The 21,216-nt window shown below is 44.2% G+C and overlaps 2 protein-coding genes and 1 pseudogene across 4 annotated transcripts in view; 2 read left to right on the top strand and 1 right to left on the bottom strand.

The window, feature by feature from the left end:
• The window catches only part of ITGAM (integrin subunit alpha M), a 43,465-nt gene extending 23,578 nt beyond the window's left edge, over positions 1-19,887 (top strand). For all 3 annotated transcript variants that reach the window (XM_012764131.3, XM_012764132.3, XM_075995404.1), the window contains 16 exons: positions 10,733-10,863; positions 10,958-11,121; positions 13,279-13,433; positions 13,529-13,660; positions 13,837-13,910; positions 14,150-14,291; positions 14,388-14,510; positions 15,275-15,354; positions 16,192-16,275; positions 16,623-16,698; positions 17,193-17,300; positions 17,497-17,580; positions 17,729-17,842; positions 17,923-18,024; positions 18,257-18,367; positions 18,799-19,887. In XM_012764131.3, the coding sequence (XP_012619585.2) occupies positions 10,733-10,863; positions 10,958-11,121; positions 13,279-13,433; positions 13,529-13,660; positions 13,837-13,910; positions 14,150-14,291; positions 14,388-14,510; positions 15,275-15,354; positions 16,192-16,275; positions 16,623-16,698; positions 17,193-17,300; positions 17,497-17,580; positions 17,729-17,842; positions 17,923-18,024; positions 18,257-18,367; positions 18,799-18,870 (1,752 nt within the window). In that variant the 3' untranslated portion in view covers positions 18,871-19,887. The remainder of the gene's footprint in view (positions 1-10,732; positions 10,864-10,957; positions 11,122-13,278; positions 13,434-13,528; positions 13,661-13,836; positions 13,911-14,149; positions 14,292-14,387; positions 14,511-15,274; positions 15,355-16,191; positions 16,276-16,622; positions 16,699-17,192; positions 17,301-17,496; positions 17,581-17,728; positions 17,843-17,922; positions 18,025-18,256; positions 18,368-18,798) is intronic.
• On the bottom strand, positions 2,908-4,116 carry LOC109729608 (aspartyl/asparaginyl beta-hydroxylase pseudogene; annotated as a pseudogene).
• The window catches only part of LOC105871034 (integrin alpha-D-like), a 49,606-nt gene continuing 47,607 nt past the window's right edge, over positions 19,218-21,216 (top strand). The window contains exon 1 of the mRNA XM_075994862.1: positions 19,218-19,364. Within this exon, the coding sequence (XP_075850977.1) occupies positions 19,218-19,364 (147 nt within the window). The remainder of the gene's footprint in view (positions 19,365-21,216) is intronic.

Raw genomic sequence — 21,216 nt, 5'->3', positions numbered from 1 at the left:
TACAGGCGTGAGCCACTGCTCCTGGCCATTGGCACTCTTTTGAAGATCAGTTGACCTTACAGGCATGAGTTTATTTCTCGGCCCTGTATTCTGTTTCATTCATTTATATGTCTGTCTTTATGCCTGTACCATACTATTTTAATTACTGTGGCTTAAAAAAATACACACACACACGTTACATATATATATAAAATCCTTCTATATTTTGTTGCAGTCAAATAACATTAAATGAAAGACATTGAGATTAGTTTTAGAAAATCCATTGATGTTGCTCCACTTGGCATGTATTTGTAAAGACAAGGCTTATTAATTCAGATATTTGGAATAAAAAAAATTTGAAGTAGATTACAGCATAATGAATCCCCAACTTCCACAGTTTTAGAGATGGTTATATATAAAAATCCAGTAAAACTTATTTATTAGTTCTATGCCACTGTAAGTTTTGCTTAAAAAATGGCTTTATAAAAAGTAGTTTTCTAGGCCGGGCGCAGTGGCTCACGCCTGTAATCCTAGCACTCTGGGAGGCCGAGGCAGGCAGATTGCTCGAGGTCAGGAGTTCAAAACCAGCCTAAGCAAGAGCGAGACCCCGTCTCTACTAAAAATAGAAAGAAATTAATTGACCAACTAAAAATATACATGCAAATAATTAGCCGGGCATGGTGGTGCATGCCTGTAGTCCCAGCTACTTGGGAGGCTGAGGCAGCAGGATCACTTGAGCCCAGGAGTTTGAGGTTGCTGTGAGCTAGGCTGACGCCATGGCACTCACTCTAGCCTGGGCAACAAAGTGAGACTGTCTCTAAAAAAAAAAAAAAGTAGTGTTCTATAATTCACAATATAAAGAGCTTTATTATAATTTGAGTATCAACTCTGTATCATCCATATAGCACAATTTTAGAAAATTAGAAAATTTAGAAAATCACTTTTCTAACTAACTTAGTTCAGGTTTCACTACACATTGAGTCAGCATGCGGAACTCATCACATTATAACTTTGATCTATAACAATAAAAATATAGAATTTATTTGATTTTAACCCTAAAAACAGGAAAAACGTCACCGTATTTTCAAACAATGATAACATAATCAAGAGCTATCCCTGACACGTCAAGGAAACCACTTATGGCTTTTTTAATAGCTCATGGTTCTTAAAAAATGATGTTGTAGTTACTTTCTTTTCTAACGAAGGAGTATTTTTATCACAGCAACTATGTCTGAGCCAAAAATAAACCACATTAAAAGTAGAAGAAAATCTTCAATGTAGATAGGAAAAGTCTCATCCGTTGTGAAATAGCAGCAGACATCTGGCTCTGTGGTGCTTTTCACACATCCTAAATCAACCCAACTAGAGGCATTTTTGACTTTATCCAGTAAGTTCACAGTGCAGTGTTTAGTGCTGTGGGGCATTCTGCAATTAACCAAAGGCAGAACAATCTTTAAACTATGTAGCAGTAATTTATATAGATTTTCTAAAATTTAAACAAATACTGAATGGACTACAGCTATGATATGATCAATCTGAGGTATTGTTTTTTTTATTAATATGATATAGCAGACGATTCTTTTTCTTTGTGTCCTACCAAGAAATTTTTGTCTCTACTCTATTTTGAAAAATAACTTAATGATGATAATTTAGAACTTCCATAGAAACATTAAATTTTAAAAATTAACCAGCTAAAAGTTACAAAAAATCTCAAAATTTGAGTTTTAACCTAAATACTTGAAGCTAATGTAGACATTTTTGATAAGAATATCAGTGTAGATATCTACAACTCAAGCCTTCACAGCTAATGATGATCTCTGTTAGCATTTTTAAGAGCGTTAATGCAAGTGGCTCTTAATGGCTTTGAAATGTGCTTAATGCAGAGGTTACACAAGTCAGTCTAACGTACTTAGTGTTAGTTAATAATATATTAAAACCCTGAGAAGACAATTACTGTTGCATCTTCAATATAATTATTAACTATTGTCTGAAAAACACACATAAATGCAGGTAAAACTAAAAGCTGTGTCACAAAACAGAAAAAAAGAAAAGAAATTCAATAGATCCACTAATGCTATCAAAAAAGAACATGCATGGCCGGGCATGGTGGCTCATGCCTATAATCCCAGCATGTTGGGAGGCTGATGGAGGAGGATCTCTTGATGTCTGGAGTTAGAGACCAGCTTGGGCAACATAGCGAGACTACATCTCTACAAAAAGAAGTTTTAAAAATGGGCTGTGTGTGGTGGCGTACGTCTGTAGTCCTAGCTACTTGGGAGGCTGAGGCAGGAGGATGGACTCCTGAGCCCAGGAGTTTGAGGTTGCAGTGAGCCATTTAATATATGTCACTGTTCTCCAGGCTGAGTGAGAAAGAGAGACTCCGTTTCAAAAAAAAACAAAAAGAAAGAAAGAAAAGAAAAAGGACATGAAGGAATGTGACATTATATGTAATTTTTGTTTCTAAAAAAAAATGCACTAAAATGCCAGTGGGCTATAATTCATTTAAGGCTGGGCACAGTGGTTCACGCCTGTAATCCTACCACTTTGGGAGGCAGAGGCAGGTGGATTGCCCAAGGTCAGAAGTTCAAAACCAGCCTGAGCAAGAGCGAGACCCCATCTCTAATACAAATAGAAAGAAATTAATTGGCCAACTAATATATATAGAAAAAATTAGCCGGGCATGGTGGCGCATGCCTGTAGTCCCAGCTACTTGGGAGGCTGAGGCAGAAGGATCACTTGAGCCCAGGAGTTTGAGGTTGCTGTGAGCTAGGCTGACGCCACGGCACTCACTCTAGCCTGGGCAACAAAGCAAGACTCTGTCTCAAAAAATATATATATCTTTCATATTCATTCCCAAAGATCTTCATCTGCTCAGTAATTACTTCATAAGATCGACCACAGCCATCTTTTGGAGTATAGGGTGACCTTTTAAGTATCTGGTGGTACTTCCTGTTGTTCCTACGCAGGGGCAACACTTATTTATTCTAAGTTATGTTTGAGTCATCTACAGCATTATCTGAAATTTCTATCCCTTCATTTTTCAAAGGTTAATATTAATGTTTGCCTTCGTGTTGATGTGCTATGACATCTGCACCATAGTGCGATCTTTCATCGTCCACTACTTGGTCCACTGGAATCTGGGTTTTCTTGTTTATACATTATCTCATCCATTTCCTGATTATAGTCCTGGTCCCATGATAATGGACTTGCTTCTACATGGTAATTATTCTCACTTTCTTCATGAAATGTTCCAGGGTTTCAAATCTACCATCTACATCACTTGATGTAAAGAAATTGTCATCCTCTGGTTGTGGATCTCCTGCTGCTGCATCCTCTTCTTGTCGCAGGTCTTCTCCATGTTCTGTGTGTATTGTTTTCTGGAGAAGGAACTACATTTGTTCTTTTACTTCATCTTCCGTATTCTTGGGCTCTGCCGGCAAAGGAACTTGCCCGTCTCACCACCTTCTGGTGGGACTGTGGCTTTTCTTTTTTTTTGAGAGAGAGAGAGAGTCTCACTCTGTTGCCCTGGCTAGAGTGCCATGGTGTCAGCCTAGCTCACAGCAACTTAGAACTCCTGGGCTCAAGTGAGCCTCCTGCCTCAGCCTCCCGAGTAGCTGGGACTACAGGCATGCGCCACCATGCCCCGCTAATTTTTTCTATATATTTTTAGTTGGCCAATTAATTTCTTTCTATTTGTATTAGAGACAGGGTCTCGATCTTGCTCAGGCTGGTCTCGAACTCCTGAGCTCAAATGACCCTCCTGCCTCGGCTTCCCAGAGTGCTAGGATTACAGATGTGAGCCACCACTCCCGGCCGGACTGTTGGCTTTGAAGCAGATCTTTCTTTAAGTCCTAATACAACTTAATCATTGTCCACATCAAAATTTCCTTCATTCAGCAGCATCCTAGACTCCTAGTTCTCCTAGAACTACCTTATAATCAACAAAATCAGACGAAGGACAGCTGCTGATGTCCAGACTCCCAGCAATGCAATGTCCATGAACCAGGAAAAGATTGAACTTCTAGAAAGTTCTCCTTTCCTCCCATTCTGTGTTCTTTGTGCTTTTTTTCCTTTCCAGGGACCTATGGCTGCTGCTGCTACAGCCGTGTGGCCCTTGGCATTCTCATGCAGGGCCATCTCAGGCTCTGGGGCTGGGGAGGCCACCGGGGTGCGGGAGCAGTGCTGGTTGGGTCCTGGCTCCTATAGCAGCACTGGTGTCTCAGCTCCGCCTCCAGGACTTTTGCTCACGTGTGGGGCTGTGCATGTGGGCCCTGTAACATATTTTAAAATCAGAAAGCAATGCTTCCACCTTTGTACTTTCTCAAGATTGATTTGGCTATTAGTGGTCTTTGTGGTTCCGCATGAATTTTATTAATAGTATTTTTTTCTATTTCTGTAAAAAATGCCTTTGAAATTTTGGTAGGAATTGCATGGAATCTGTAGACATTTTAACATGAATTCTCCCAATCCACGGGCACAGGATATCTTTTCATTTGTTTGTGACTTTTTAAATCTTTTAATCAACATTTTGTAGTTTTCAGCATACAAATCTTTTACTTCCTAAGTTTGAGTTTATTCATAAGTATTTTATTCTTTTTCATAATGTTGTAAATGAAATTATGTTCCAGATTTCCTTTACAGGTAGCACATTGTTAGTGTATAGAAATGCAACTATTTTTCTGATTTAAATTTTTATTTTTATTTTATTTTATTTTTTGAGACAGAGTCTTGCTTTGTTTCCCAGGCTAGAGTGAGTGCTATGGCATCAGCCTAGCTCACAGCAACCTCAAACTCCTGGGCTCAAGCGATCCTCCTGCCTCAGCCTCCCGATTAGCTGGGACTACAGGCATGCACCACCATGCCCGGCTGATTTTTTCTCTATATATTAGTTGGCCAATTAATTTCTTTCTATTTATAGTAGAGACGGGGTCTCGCTCTTGCTCATGTTGGTTTCGAACTCCTGAGCTCAAACGATCCACCCGCCTCGGCCTCCCAGAGAGCTAGGATTACAGGCATGAGCCACCGCACCCGGCCTAAATTTTTATTTTTAATTGACAAATAATATTCAGAATTGTATATATTTGTGGGGTACAATGTGATGTTTTAATATATGTATACATTGTAAAATGATTATATCAAGCTAATTAACATACTCATCACCTCGAGCACTTATTTTTTTTTGTAGTGAGCACATTTGAAATCTATTCTTTCAGCAATTTTGAAATATACAATGCATGGTTATTAGCTATGGTCACCATACTGTGTAATAGATCTCAAAAAATTATTCCTCCTGTCTAGCTGAAACTTTGTGCCCTTTAACCAACATCTCCCCATTCTCCATACCCCTCTCCCCAAGTCTCCAGTAATCAACATTCTACTCTCTACTTCTATAAATTCAAATTTTTAAGATCTCGCATTGTCTTAGTCTGTTGTATGTTGCTATAACAGAATATCTGAGAATGGGTAATTTATAAAGAACATATATCTATTTCTAAGTTCTGGAGGCTGGGAAGTCCAAGAGCATGATGCTTACACCTGGCAAGGGCCTTCTTGCTGTGTCACAACATGGTAGAAGTCATCATAGGACAAGAGGGGCACACAAGGGAGAACTAAACTGGCTTTTATAACAGACTCACTCTCAGGAAACTAACCCACTCCTGCGATAACCCATTAATCTGTTAATGCATAAATGGATTAATCTATTCATGAAGGCAGAGCCCTCATGACCCAATCACTTCTTAAAGGCCCTACCTCTTACTACTGTTACATTGGGGATTAAGTCTCAACATGAGTCTTGGAAGAGACAAACATTCAAACCATAGCACACATATAAGTGAGATCAAGCACTATTTGTCTTTCTGTGCTTGGGTTATTTCACTTAGCATAATGTCCCCAAGCTCATCCATGTTGTTGCATTTCCTCTCTTTTAAAGGCTGGATAGTATTCCATCATGCATGTATACACCACACTTTCTTTATCCGTTCATCTATTAATGGGCACTTAGGTTGATTTCATGTCTTGGCTATTGTGGATAATGCTGCAATGAATGTGGGAGTGTAGATATCTTTTCAACATACTGATTTTGTTTCCTTTGGATATATACCCAGATGGGTGGATCATAGTCTATTTTATTTTTTTAATTCTATTTTAATTTTTTATTAAATTCTATTCTATTTTTATTAATTCTATTTTATTTTTTTAATATTTTGAGACAGGGTCTTGCTCTGTCACCCAGGCTGGACTGCAGTGGCAGGATAATAGCTCACTATAACCTTGAATTCCTGGGCTTAAGAGATTCTCTGCCTCAGCTTTCCAAGTAGCTGAGACTACAGGTGTGTGCCACAATGCCCAGCTAATTTTTCTATTTTTAGTAGAGATGAGGTCTCACTCTTGCTCAGGCTGGTTTCAAACTCCTGACCTCAAGTGATTCTTCCACCTCGGCCTCCCAGAGTGCTAGGATTACAAGCATGAGTCACTGTGCCTGGCCTAAAGTTGTTTTTAATAGTTTTATCTTTTAAGTCTCCTAGTAGGATTAAAATTACTTTACACACGACCCTTTTAGTATTTGAGAATTGTGAGTATAACTATGTATTACTTATACCATTGAGTTTTTTTGCTTTTATGTATTATTTGTTATTAATTAGGAGACTTTTGTTTCAGCTGAAAGAATTCCCTTTAGCAATACTTATAAAGCAGGTGTAGTGGTGATGAGCTCCCTTAGCTTTTGTTTGTCTGGAATAATTTTTATTCCTCTCTCATGTCTGAAGGATAGATTTTCCAGGTAAAGTATTCTAGGCTGACATTTATTTTTTTTCCTTCATCACTTAGAATTTATCATCCTCCCCTGGCCTATAGGGTTTCTGCTGAGAAATCTGCTGAAAGCTGTGTTAGGAATCCCTTGAATGTGATATGTTTCTTGGTGTTTTCAGTATTCTTTGCCTTTGATTTTTGGTAATGTAATTATGATGTACCTTGGTAAACTCCTCTATGGGTTGAATTTGATTGACGACCTCTGAGCTTCCTGTACCTGGATTTTGTTGTCTTTCCCCAGCTTTAGAAAATTTTTGGCATTATTTCCTTAAATATACTTTCTAGGCCTTTTCTTCTCTCTTCTCATTCTAAAACTCTTATTATGTGAAGGCTGGTTCACTTGATGGTATCACCTAATTCCGGAAGGCCTTCTATATCTTTTCTTTTACTTTTTTTGTCTCTGATTGGATAATTTCAAATATCCTGTCTTCAAGTTCACTGTTTCTTTCTTCTGCTTTATCAAGTCTGCTGTTGAGCTTTCTATTGAAATTTTCAGCTCAGTTATTAAGTTCTTTATCCTTAGGATTCTATTTAGTTTTTAAAAACGATTTCTATTTCTTTGTCAAACTTCTGATTTTGTTCATAAATTATTTTCCAAATTTTATTTGATTTTCTATCTGTATTTGTTGTAGTTGCCTGAACTTCTTTAAGAGGATTACTCTGAATTCTTTGTCAGTCATTTCATTCATCTCCATGTCTTCTGATTACATTATTGGAGCTTTATTAGTTTCTTTTGGTGGTGTCATATTTTTCTGATTTTTTTTTATAATCCTAGTGCTCTTAAATTGATGCTTATACATTTGAGGAGATGACCACCTCTTCTGCCCTTTGAAGTTCTTCTTTGGTGGTCATAGACCTTTATTATTTAATGTAGCCTGGGATTTTGGATGGGCTGACTGGTAGCAACCCTAGACAGGCAGACCTTGATGTCAGTTACTGTAGTTGGGCTGGATTGCTTCCTGTGCTCTGAAGTCCAATGGAACTGCTAGCTGTGCTCCACAGTCTGGTGAGACCACTGGTTGGACTCTGCTGTCCTGTGGGAATGCTGGCTAGACTTTGTGAATGTCTCTAACTGGGCATGGTTTCAGGTTGTCTTTCTTGGCTGGGTAGTACTGTTGTCTGGAATCTATAGTTGTGGAACACTGCAGGACGGACTCTGAGGCTCAGCCATGTGGGGTGGGCAATGTCAGAGGCTATCCTCTACAGACATATGTGGACTTAGGCTTCCCTTCTGGCCTAGGGTAGGCTTAAAGAGAGTGACAGATTTGGTGGAGTCACCACTCAGCATCTGAGGTTGGGTGGGATCAAATACTCTCTTTGAAGTAATAGCTGACTTGCAGTTGCCTCTTGAGGCTTGAGGCTTGAGGAAGATTCAGCAGGAGCACCAGGGCTTAGATGGATCACCTATTCACTGCTAGGGTTGGGCGGGGCCCACTGCTCCCTCTGTGGGTAATTGCTGACCTATAGTTGCCTCTTAACTTGGGGAAGACTTAATGAGAGCACTCAGGCTGTGTAGGGAAGTTGGCTAGGGATTCAATCCTGGATGACCCATGGACCATGTTTCCTGAAGTGTGATGAAGTTGGCTAGTTTCTCTGGTATGGCCCCTCCATTGGCCAGAATGCAGAAATCCACACACTGATAACTGTGAGTTCCACCAACGTTCTTTATTCCTAACTGACCCCAGATGGTGTAGTCTTGCCAGCACTCCCAGTGTGGAATAAGATAGGAGTGAGCCTCCTGTGAAGGGTCCCAGACTGGTGGGGAAGCTGGGTGTCTGACTCCAACTCACTTTTCCCACTGTAGAAATTGTGGACGCAGAGGAATTCTCTGTGTGTGGCTCTGTGATGGCTTGGGGGAGGGGCATCACAGTCAAAGAAAACTATTCTTCTTACTGTTTGATCGCAACTTTTCTCAGTTCTCTGGTCCAAGCAGATGTCTCAGCCTCACTCCTGAGTTCTGGGGTATTAATGATGGCATTCTTGCCTGCCGATAGTTAATTGCTGGATTTCTGTAGGGGGCAAGTGAAGCTAGAGAACTGTTATTCTGCCATCTTGCTGATGTCATTCCCCATCTTATCTTTTAGTGAATTTCAAAGTAGGTTGCAGCATCAGTCCAATTTATCCCTAAGTACTTCAGTATGTATATTATTACCTCAAATTAAATATCTGTTTACAATTATTTTAAGATAAAATTTATAGATAGGAAATGCACAAATCTTTAACTATTCAGTGAGTTTGGACAAATGCCTAAAACTGTGTAACCCACACTCTTATCAAGATACAGAATATGGTTACCAACCCAGGAAGTTCTCTTTTGCTCTTTGCTAGTCAGTTCCTTTCCTCACCTCCATCCCAAGGGCAACCACTGTTCTGATTATTTTCCATCTTAGATTAGTTTTGCCCATTCCAGAACTTCATATAAATGTAATAATATACTATGTGAGCCCCAGTGTATTTTACAAGCTCTTTAGGTACAGCTAGGGCTGAGAACCACTACCTTACCACCTTTTCTCTATGTGGCAAAGCCTCTTTCTAAAATTGCATAAATATTGTAATTAAGCTTCTCTTCACTGGAACATGTTGTTCTGTTTCTTTGTGTGAATGGAGATTGAAGGCTTTGACTTTTATTTTATTTTTATTACAAAATCTTACATGCTTGTTATACATATATTTATGAGTCTAAAGTGAACAATGAAAGTCCTAATTCCCTCCACTACCCCCAGCATAACTTACCGTTCAAAAGAAGACAAAGCTAAGGGAGGGTACTTTATATGCCCACATGAGTGTGCATGAACACACACACACAGACTTTGGGAATAAAACAAATACAGAAAGGATCATAATATCCTATTGTCCTGCTGTTTGCAAATTTTTACTTGCTTTTCTTCTGTAATTAGGACTAGGGGTGTCAGTGCTTGGACAAGCAAATATGCTATATCGATCTCCAAGTACCACATTATACATCATTTCAAAATAAAACTTCCTTCCCACAGAATAGCATACATTTTTCTTAAAAAAATTCGAGGTGTAATGTATGCAGTCAACACACAAATCGTGAGTGATAAATTTTTACATATCAGCAAGCCCAGGCAGCCACCACTTAGATTAAGATATGGAACATTTCCAGTATCCCATGCTTCCTCATCCTTCCTTTCAGTTTACAAAATCACTTTTTAAATAAAGTGTGGTAAAATACGCATGATGTAAAATTTACCATCTTAACCTTTTGTAAATGTACAGTTCACTGGCACTAAGTACACGACAAAATCACTTTTAAATTTAGTTTTTGGCTGTTACTGTTTTCAGTGTTGCTCTTGCACATAGTTCAAAGAGTCAAAATAGCTCTAAAAGACTCATTATGAAAGACAACAATTTCCATACACACTATGATTTCTGCTTTATTTCCCCTTTTCTTGAGGAAACCACTTTCAGCTCTTTCAATTATTCTCCATGTGTCCAAATAACATGGTTATTTTGCTACTTCTTGATTTTTGTTTTAGCACTGCCTGTCTACTAGGGGAGGTAAGGATTGAGTTCTCTTTCAGTCTCCCACACATTAGCATCCCTTTTACCTCCCATTCACTCCTCTTATTAATATTTATATGATAATTTTGGTTAGATCAATATTGAGTGCATTATTCTAACCATGTAAGTGAGACTCAGCTGAACCAAATAATATACCTTCACTTTTTCCTGTACAACTGTTTGTTTTACCTGGAAGACACAGGTAGTTAATATAAATTTTGGGTATAATCTGGAGGTTATAGTCTAAAGGTGAATAATTCCTCGATAAGTTCTAAGTTTTCCTAATTCTTTGGTTAGTTAGGAGATGAGACTCGAGTAGGAGCTCAGAGAACGTGTATTTGGGTCACCTTGGGCGACTGAGTCACACACCTGCTTATTCTTTCCCACTCCCTTTCTCTCCTCTCTTTTCTACCCTCAGAGGATCTCAGGCTCCCAGCTCTCTCCCAGTCTCCAGTATTTTGGCCAGTCACTGAGCGGGGGCCAGGACCTCACAATGGACGGACTGGTGGACCTGACTATAGGGGCCCAGGGGCAGGTACTGCTGCTGAGGTGAGAATTCCTTTTGGAGCAGACCAAGTATTCTCCTCTGCAGGAGGTTCTTTGCTGTCTGAAGGCCCCTGATGGTTTTCTGGTGTCCTTGCAGGTCCCAGCCAGTGCTGAGAGTTGGGGTGACCATGGAGTTCACACCCAGGGAAGTGGCAAGGAGTGTATTTGAGTGTAATGAACAGGCGGCAAAAAGCCGGGACGCTGGGGAGGTCAGAGTCTGCCTCCGTGTCAGCAAGAGCACAAGGGATCGGCTAAGAGAAGGTGAGGCTTGGTGGGTAAGTCTCAAGGAAGATTCGTGGCTCAGTCTGCTCTGTCTGGCCTTCTGGCAGTCCCATGCAAAGTTCTCACTGGCTCTGGCAGCCTTCTCTGAGCTTGACCAGAGTGAGCAGGCTATTTCCCTGCTGGCTGGAAGCCCAGCAAATCCCACTAAAGAAGTGACCATGTGGTATTTCCTTATTCTCTCAGTTCTCCATAGAATTGAGCACCCTACACTTGTGAACAAACCAGATTTTTAAAAAATGAACTGAGAGAAAACTCATTTGGGGAGACTGAGCTGGTGAGCTAAACCCAAATTCACAAAGTATTCAGATATGCATTTTATCATCAGTAACCTGACTTCCTCCCTTGTCCCTATTCTCAAAGAATGGAATTGTGCTTGGGGTGGGAGAATAATAATGGCAGCACTCGAAAGAAATAGCAAGAGGAGATATAATTACTAGGTAGACATAGTGAGGCAGTCCTGTAGTCCCAGCTACTCAGGAGGCTGAGGTGGGAGGATTGCTTGAACCCAGGAGTTTGAGGCCAGCCTGGCAACATAGTGAGACCCATCTCTCCCCCTACAAAAAAAAAAAAAAAAAAAAACACAAAACTTTCTAGCAGCAGTCTTACTGGGATGAGGAAATATAAGTTAGAGATTAGGGCAGTCAGTATGGCTAGAAATTAAGAGAAAAGTAAATCTTGGAGATCAGGGAATTGCAGAGAAGTTACCTCAGAATTTACATAAAAATTCGTCTCAAGTCATTGGCCAACTCTTAAGCTGTGAATGTGCAGATCAATATTGCAAGAAACCCAGTAAAAAACAGCAACTTTTTTTTTTTTTTTTTTTTAAGATAGAGTCTTACTCTGTTGCCCAGATAGAGTGCCATGGCATCAGCCTAGCTCACAGCAACCTCAAACTCCTGGGCTCAAGCAATCCTTCTGCCTCAGCCTCCCAAGTAGCTGGGACTACAGGCATGTGCCACCATGCCCAGCTAATTTTTTCTATATATTTTTAGTTGTTCAGCTAATTTCTTTCTATTTTTAGTAGAGATGGGTTCTTGCTCTTGTTCAAGCTGGTTTCGAACTCCTGACCTTGAGCGATCCTCCGGCCTCAGCTTTCCAGAGTGTTAGGATTACAGGTGTGAGCTACTGGCCTGGCCAGAAAACAGCAACTTAAAAGTAAAGAGTCAAGCAGAGAATTCATCAGTTTCTCAGTGCTGAGAAGACAGAGATTTGAGAGGGACCTTTGTAAAACAACTTGGTCTTTTCGTTGAGACAATGGATAAGCAACCAAGAGAAACAATATACAATAGAAATAGACTCATGGGTGATTCAGAAATTAGAGTGATTGGATAGGAATTTTTAAAAAGTAACTATAATTCATATCTTCAAGGAAAAAAGGAAAAGATGGAGAACTTCAGCAAAGACCTAGAATTTATAAAATAGAGTCACGTGGAAAATGTGCACTGAAAAGTACAATGACAAATTAAGAATTCAGTAAATAGATTTAGTAGCAGATTAGAAGAAGAGCAGAGAATTAGTGAACTGAAAGACAAGTCAGTTGAAAGTATCCAGATTAACACAGAGAGAGGAAAAAGGATGAAAATACTGAAAAATGTCATAAGAGGCATATGAGATATGGTGAAATATCTCATAACCATGTAACTGGAATTACAGAAAGCTCAGGTAGTAGGGGGAAGAAAGTGAGAGAGAGGGAAATAAGAAAAAACTAATAGTTAAAGAAATAATGGTTAAGAATTTTTCAAAACTGAAGAATGATATCAAGATTCTTTACAAAATCAAAGCAGGATAAATATAAAGGAAATTTTCATATGAAGGCACACTATAGTCAAGTCCCTAAAACCAAAGACAAAGGGAAAAAAACTTTAAAGCAGCCAGAAAAATAGAATTAGTTTTCTACCATGTAACAAACTAGCTACCATTCATTGAGCACTGTGCTTTATAGGCACTATTTCATTTTATTTTCACCATTGGGAAGGTATAATTATTATCCTCACTTTAAAAATAGGGAACTGAGACTCAGAGAGGTCAGATAACATGCTCAGAGTCATGTAGCTGGGGAGCAGAGGAACTGGGCCTAAACTCTTGTCTAACTCCGAAGCTCGGGCTCCTCACCACCACACTACCCTGCCCCTTCAGGAGAGATCCGGAGCTTGATCACTTACGAACTGGCTCTGGACTCTGGCCGCCAGAAGTCCCGTGCCGTCTTTGATGAGACAAAGAACAGTACACGCAGACAGCAACAGGCCTTTGGGCTGACACAGATATGCGAGGTTCTGAAGCTACAGTTGCCGGTGAGTAGCGCCTGGCCAGACTCGGGGTTCTCCAAGAATGGGCTGGGCTTGCGAAGCTGACCAGGGCAGATTCCCAAATCCCTGCTGTCTCTCAGAATTGTATAGAGGAGTCAGTGACTCCCATCTCCCTGCGCCTCAACTTCTCTCTGGTGGGGATGCCTTTGTCCTCTTTTGGGAACCTTCGGCCAGTCCTAGCTGTGGACGCTCAGAGATCCTTCACAGCCCTGGTGAGTCCTGGAGTTGGGTTCCTGCAGGGGCATGGAAGGGAGCAGAGGCCAAGAGTGCTGAAGCTCATTTTATTTTCTTTCACATAATTTTATTTCAATATTTTATTTTATTGTTTTATTTCACAATATTTCATTATTTCCTTTCTTTTCATTTTATCACATTTTTTATTTCACAGTTCCCCTTTGAGAAGAATTGTGGCAATGACAACATCTGCCAGGATGACCTCAGCATCACCTTCAGTTTTATGAAGTGCGTTGCTTTTCCTCATTGCCTCCTCCAAACCTGTACCACGACATGGTCCTCTGTTCAAGGTGCAAGGGAGCCTGGCACAGAGAAGCCCCTTTGGCGGTGTTTGTGTGTCCCGGGTCCCTTGTGGCTGCCCCATCTACTGTCATCTCTCCTCGAGTGCCCACATCTCCTTCCCGTCAGGCCAGATGTGCCACAGGGACGCCCTCAGCGCCTCATGGCCTGTCTTGTTCTTCCCACAGCCTGGACACCCTGGTGGTGGGTGGTCCCCGGGAATTCAACGTGACGGTGACTGTGAGAAACCAGGGCGAGGACTCCTACAGGACTCAGGTCACCTTCGTCCACCCATCTGGTTTGTCCTACCGGAAGTTGTCAGAAGTCCAGGTAACTAAACCCTTCTCGGGCTCCATCTGACCTTCGCTGTCTCCATGCCCAGGGCTGGTGGTTGACATCACCACCTGTGCCTCCCTTGCCTTCCAGAACCAGCGCTCACAGCGCTCCTGGCGCCTGAACTGCGAGTCTGTCTCCTTCACAGCAGAGCCTGGGGCCGAGAAGGGCACCAGGTGCAACATAAACAACCCCATCTTCCCGGACAACTCGGAGGTCAGCATACCGGCTCCTCCTCTCCTTTCTCTTTTGTCATCTTCTGGAATTCTTCTCCTCTCCTGTCTCTCTCTTTCTTTCATTCATCCTTTCTTTCATTCATTCATTCTTGCTTTCTTCTTTTCTCCTTCCTTCCTTCCTTCCTTCCTTCCTTCCTTCCTTCCTTCCTTCCTTCCTTCCTTCCTTCCTTCCTTCCTTCCTCTCTCTCTTTCTTTCTCTTTTCTTTCTTTCTTTTCCTTTCCTCCTTTCCTTCTTTCTTTTCTTTCTAGTAGTAATTCCTTTCTACAAAACAGCTTTATTGAAGAATAATTCCCATACCATAAAATTCACCCAAACGAAGAACGCAATTGGTGGCTTTTAGTATATTCACAGGGCTGTGTACCCATCATCATGGTCAATTTTAGAACATCTTTTTTATGCCGTAAAGACACCCTGCCCCTCTAGGACATCAGCCTTTGTCCTCCCCTCTGCCCTACCCTAGGCAACCGCTGAACTACTTTGTCTCTAGATTTGCCTATTCTGGATATTTTATAAAAACGGAATTGTACAGGATGTGATCTTTTGTGACTGACTTCTTTCACTTAGCATAATGTTTTCAAGGATCCATGTTGCAGCGTGCATCACTATTTCATTTCTTTTTATTGCTGAACAATATTCTGTCTTTTGGGTGGACCACATTTTATTTATCCATTCATCAGTTGAAGGACATTTGGGTTGTTCCTTCTCTCTATTCATATCACTCTTTCTCCTTTCTCCAATGCCAGGTCACCTTCAACGTAACGTTTGATGTGGACTCTAAAGCTTCCCTTGGAAACAAGCTGCTCCTCAAGGCCAATGTGACCAGGTGCGCTGTGTCCAGCCTTCCACAAGCACTCGCCCCTTTGAGGCCCCAGACTCTTCCCCGGGGTGGGGGGCTTTGCCCTTTCCCCACTGGTTCTCCTTTCTGATCATTTGTTCATTCAGCAAACATCCACTGAGCACCCGCCACGTGCTGGGTATTGTGCCCAGTGCTGGTGGGACAGTGACAGACAAGCCAACTGTGGTTCCTACCCTCACGGAGATTATAATTTAGTGTCAAAGATAGACAAGAAAACTGGCCGTTGCAGTGCAGTATGAAATGAAAGATTAAATGGGGGATGTCTGGTATTCTTGGGAGCATGGCATTCAGAGAAGATTCCTGAAGAAAATATATTTAGGCTGTAAGTTCACCAAGCCAAGGCATGAACTGAGGGTGAGCGTGAAGACGGAAGGAAGGAAACAAGGCCCAGAGGCCGGAAAGATCAGAGTGTATTTAAGAATGGCCTCAGCACAGAATGCAGGATTTAAGGAGCTGGTGGTGGTGAGAGATGAGTCACATCACAAAATAATTGATGGGTGGTGTGGGGGAATCCGTGGTTTCGCTTATGGGAGTGACGTAATCACATTTGCACGTTAGAAAGATCACTCTCCAGGAGGGCTGGAGATTGGGGTGGGAGCAGCTTGGAATCTGGGGGACCAGTTGGAAGAAGGCTGCTGCAGACAGCCGGGAGTAGAGATGGGCCTGGGCTGGAGAACAGTGGTGTGTGAGCCCAGAGGTGACAGCACTTGGTGATTGACTGGAGGTGAGGGGTGAGGGAGAGGGAAGAGGAAAGGCTGATTTCCAGTTCTCGAGAGCTGACTAGGGCTCTCTCTTCCCCGCCAGTGAGAACAACATGCCCAGGACCAACAAAACCGAATTCCAGCTGGAGCTGCCCGTGAAGTATGCTGTTTCCATGGCGGTCGTCAGGTGCTGCTTCCAGGACTTTCGCTGAGCCTCCTCCACCACTGGGCTGGACTCGGCCAGCTGTGTGTCTGTGTGTGTGTGTGTGTGTGTGTGAGTCTGTGCCTGTGTGCGTGTGTGCCTGTATGAGAGGATCTGTGCGCGTGTGTGCATATGTGCATGGGTGTGTATTGAATGCGTGTTGGGGGGTGGGGGGGAGCACACGGGCACACATTGCCCCCTCCCCCCACCCCTGCACACCACCCCACCCCACCCCCTCAGGGCCTGTTCACTCCTCACACATTTAGCCTGAGACCCCGTCCCAGGACACCCCTCATGTTCTGTCATCTCCTGTCCCTTCTTTCTCCCTTCAGCCATGAGCTCTCTACCAAATATCTCAACTTCACAGCCTCAGAGAAGACCAGGAAGGTTCTGCAGCATGAATATCAGGTGGGGAGTGGGGACATCCAGGTGCTGAGAAAGAGGCTGGGAGGAAAATCCGTGTGAAGAGGGTGCAGAAACAGTGATGGGACACATGTGTACAGTGCCACCTGTGTGCGAGGCACAGTCCCAAGCACACACGCCTGTGCACACGTGGATGTGTTCACACACGCGCACAATGAACTCATTTTATTTTCATGACAATGCTGCGAGGCACTGTCGTCACCCTCGTTCCACAGATGAAGAAACTGGGGCTCAGAGACATGGACATGAAAGAACATGTCCAAAGTCTCACCCCTAAGAGGAATAATAAGTGGAAGAGCCAGGACTTAACACCAGCCTGCCTGGCTCTTGAACACATGTTTCTGGGCTGCCTCCCAGGGAGGGGCGGGAGGCCGGGCCTGCGAGGCCTCGTCCAGGGGTGCTGGGCTGGGGGTGGCGAGGGCAGGGGCTGGTGGGGGCGGAAAGGCCAGAACCCTGACCCTCACCCCTCTCCGGTGTAGTTCAGCAACCTGGGGCAGAGGAGCCTCCCCATCAGTGTGGTCTTCTGGGTCCCCATCCAGCTGAACCAGGTGACCGTGTGGGACAGTCCCCAGGTCACCTTCTCCCCGGTGAGTCCAGCTGTGCTGAGAACTGGGCTGAACTCCTCCCCGCAGCCCTGATCTTTCCTAAAATCTCTGTCTGTTTCCTCTGCTGGATCTTGGAGACACTTCCGACCCTCTCCCGGATCCAGGCTGTCCCATTCCGCCCAGGCATGGACCCAGGAGCCCTCGTTTCTCTCTCCTCACGGCATCTCTCTTTCCCCAGAACCTCTCCAACACCTGCCTCACCGAGGAGAAGCTCCCCCCTCGCTCGGACTTCCTGGCTGAGCTTAAGAAGACATCAGTGCTGGTGAGAAGCAGCCTGGCCCCTGCCTCGGAGCCACACTCGGCCCCAGCCAGGTGCCCTCCTTGGAGCCCAGTCTGGTCTCTCCGAGCACGTGGAGGTGTTTTCTGCATCCAGCTTCCTTGTCACCTCCCTCCTCATCTCTTTTCTCCAGAACTGCTCTGTCGCTGTCTGCCAGAGAATCCAGTGCGACATCCCATTCTTCAGCAGCAATGAAGAACTGGCTGTCACCCTCACAGGCAACCTCTCGTTTGACTGGTACATCAAGGTATGCGGGGTCCTGTGGCTGTGCCGGGCACAGACGTGGCACCTCAGAGCCCTCAGCGCCCACTTGGCTTTCCCCCGCAGACTTCGCACAACCACCTCCTGGTCGTGAGCACAGCTGAGATCTTGTTTGACAAGTCGGTGTTTGCCGTGCTTGCGGGACAGAGCGGGTTCTTGAGGACCCAGGTATCTGTCTTGGGCACCGAGGGACTGTTGGGGGCTGGGCTTGTGGAGATCTGGGGCGGAGTGGGGAGAGACAGAGTGAGGGAGAGAGGAGGGGCTGGGGGAGGAGGAGGGGTGAGGGCTGGGGTATTGGGGACATACAGAGGGTTCGTCACTGGGTTCTGGACTGGGGAGCCCTCCAGAAAGCTGGAGTCTGTCTCCCCTGATGCACCCCCTTTCTCCTCTTCCTTCCCAGACGGAGACCAAAGTGGAGCCCTATGAAGTTCACAACCCTGTGCCGCTCATCGTGGGCAGCTCCATCGGGGGGCTGGTGCTCCTGGCCCTCATCACGGCCGTGCTGTACAAGGTACTGCCCTGCTGCCCCCCCTCCCATTGCTTCTCCCTCAGTAGCTCCCTTCCCGGGCTCAACTCCCAGGAGCGCTGTGTGACCTTGGGCAAGTCCCAGAGCCTCTCTATGCCCCAGTGTCTTCAGCAGTAACGTGAGAATATCAACACCCATTTTGTGAGCGAGTGGCTGGAGCACTTCGAACGGCCCCTGCTACAGAATGACCACGATATACGGAGTGCTCCTTTTTCTTATTGTTATATTTTATGTTTCTTTCTGGGCCCCAACATTGGTGCTATTTCCCTTCCTGCCCCACTTTCCCCAGGTCTCGTCTACACTCTGCCACCTTATCCTTTGCCCTTTGGTCCTTCTGTCCCCGCTCCTGGTCTGCAGGACCCTCACCCGCTCCCCAGGCTTCTGTGGCCCTTACCGCTCTGTCTCTGCCCCAACAGCTCGGCTTCTTCAAACGACAGTACAAGGACATGATGAGCGAAGCTGCTCCCCAAGGGGCCCCACCCGAGTAACAGCTCCTTCCCCACGGCGTGGCCCTCTCCTGCAGCAAGCAGGACTCCAGTCAGACCAATGTGCGGGCCCCCAGGCTGCTGGCAGACATGTCTATTAGGAGAAGGGTGGCGAGGTCTCACTCGGAAAAGACCTGCTTGGGTTTCCATTTGTGTGTGTGCAAGTGTGTGCAGGAGTGTGTGTAAGTTGTGTGTGCGACTCAGATGTCTCTTGGGTGTGTGTAAGTGTCTTCAGTACAACTTCTCAGGCAGAGGGGAATTGCTTTGCTTCCTTGTGTGCGGGTGAAGGTGCTGTTGGGCCTTCCTCTGGGAGAGGTAACGGCAGCTTTTGTGGGTGAACATAAAGGGAAATGCAAGAGGACCTCTCCCTGCTGGAGGAAGTGAGACTGCCCTTCGTGGGCACGCAGGCAGACCTGCAGGAGCCCACGCAAGCGAGCTCTGAGACTCTGGAGAAGCCGTGGGTGGAACCAGGAGCTCGTCAGCGCACAGGAGCCTGTGTAAAGCCACCCCACACTAGAGCTGGTGGGCCCAAGATGGCCAATGAGGAATGATAAATCTCCCTTTATGTATTTATTGTTTTCATGCTATGTTTATTTTTTGCATTGATAAACCTGTCCATAGTGCAAAAATCAAAAGACTTTCAAGGGTATATGGTGGAAAGTCTCCCTTCCCTGATATTCAAGTCCCCTCTTCAGGGGCAGTCAAGGTCATGTGTTTCTGGGTCTCCTTCCGGAAGATTCTGTGCATGTGCAAAACACACAGACACACACCAGTTGTTTGCACAAATGGTAGCATACTTTATACTGTTCTGTATCTTGCTTTTGCCATTAATATAGCTCACACATTGTTTCACATCTATGCATAAATTACTTTTTCATTCCTTTATACAGTTGTGTAGTCTTCCATTGTGTGGGTGTATCGCGATGTTTTTGACCCATCTTTTTTTTTATATATTATTTCCAACTTCTCACTATTATAAACAATGCTGAATTAATAAATTGAATATGTCATTGTTTTGTATATGTGTAAGGATGATTTATGGGATATGTTTTTAGTAGTTTGGGTTCCCTCAGGAGCAAACCCAAAAGTTTGAGTGAAAGAGGTTTATTTAAGACGAGGCCCCAGGAAATACTGAGAGGTGGGGGAGTGGGCTGAGGAAGGGAAGGCAGCCAAAGCTGGGTGTGTTATCAGCAGAGGCTCTGCTGTGAGGCCCTGAGGCTCAGTCCCACTGGACAGCTCTGGGAGATAGTGGAGGACAAGCACCTTAGCATGCCCCAGGTGGCAGGGAGTGGGAGTCCCTATATGCAAATTCCACGGAGTTATTGGCTGAAGGCTGCTCTTGGTGGACGAGCACAGCCCCGGCAAGGCCCATGAGGATAAGGCACTCGCTGCCAAGGATGTATGTGGGTACAGTTTTGACAGCTGTTTCCAGGTGGCCCTCTCTCCTCAGGGGGAGGACCCCCAGTGCCCATGTCCCATGCTATGCAAACACTGTAACCACTGCCTTGGCCTTAGCATGTAAGCCCTCTAATTCCACAGCAATCATGCCAAGTGGCTGCCACTTGCTATTTATTATTATCTGAATTTCACTTCCGAGGAAACTGAGGCTTAGGTAGATCATACCAGTTGCCTGAGATCATTGGATAAGAAGGAAACGGAGCTGGGATTTAACCCAAGCTCTGTCTAGCTCTAAAGCTTTTCTCTTTTACTGTCCTGATAGCTTCGGAGGAAGGGCCCTGCAGCAGGCAGGAGGGAGCGTGGTGAGAGGGTGGCTGTTACTTAGCTGTTATATTAAGTTGGACCACATGAAATTGCTGACATTTTTTGGGACAAAAATGACAATTTTATGATGTTCATTGAAATACCAGAAAATCATGGTTTAGGTGGACACCTGTCCAAAATGTGATCAGAGGGGGGAGGGCTTACTCCTTCTTAGGGAGGTGGAGGAAGGGTCCCCAAGGGAGGTGACACCTGACTCAAGTAGAGGCAGGTTTCCAGGCAGAAGGGAACACAGGTGAGGCTGGAAGAGTGGCCAGGAGTTGGAGCACAAGTGCTTTGTAAGCCAGAGTGAGAAGTTTCAGTTTTATTCAAAGTGCGATAAGACATCATGAAAAGGTGACTAGTGAGACAATGGCCCTTTTTATACTTGGGGGTGCCATATCACATGGTCACTTTCAGACGGTTCTACAAAATTTCCCCTTCTGACTTAAAAGTAATATCTGTTAAGAATTTTTATTTTTCCTTCAGTTGAAAGATAAAAGTCCTTCATATCTCCAGAAACCCTTAATTGATCCAGGAAGGGAGAGAGCCTCTGTACCAGCAGCCACCTGTCCTCGCGCGGACAGTTAA

The sequence above is a fragment of the Microcebus murinus genome, chromosome 19 (assembly GCF_040939455.1).
Source record: "Microcebus murinus isolate Inina chromosome 19, M.murinus_Inina_mat1.0, whole genome shotgun sequence".
In the NCBI taxonomy this organism is placed as follows: Eukaryota; Metazoa; Chordata; class Mammalia; order Primates; family Cheirogaleidae; genus Microcebus; species Microcebus murinus.
Note: the sequence above shows the minus strand (reverse complement) of the source record. Positions and strands in the feature narration are given on the sequence as shown.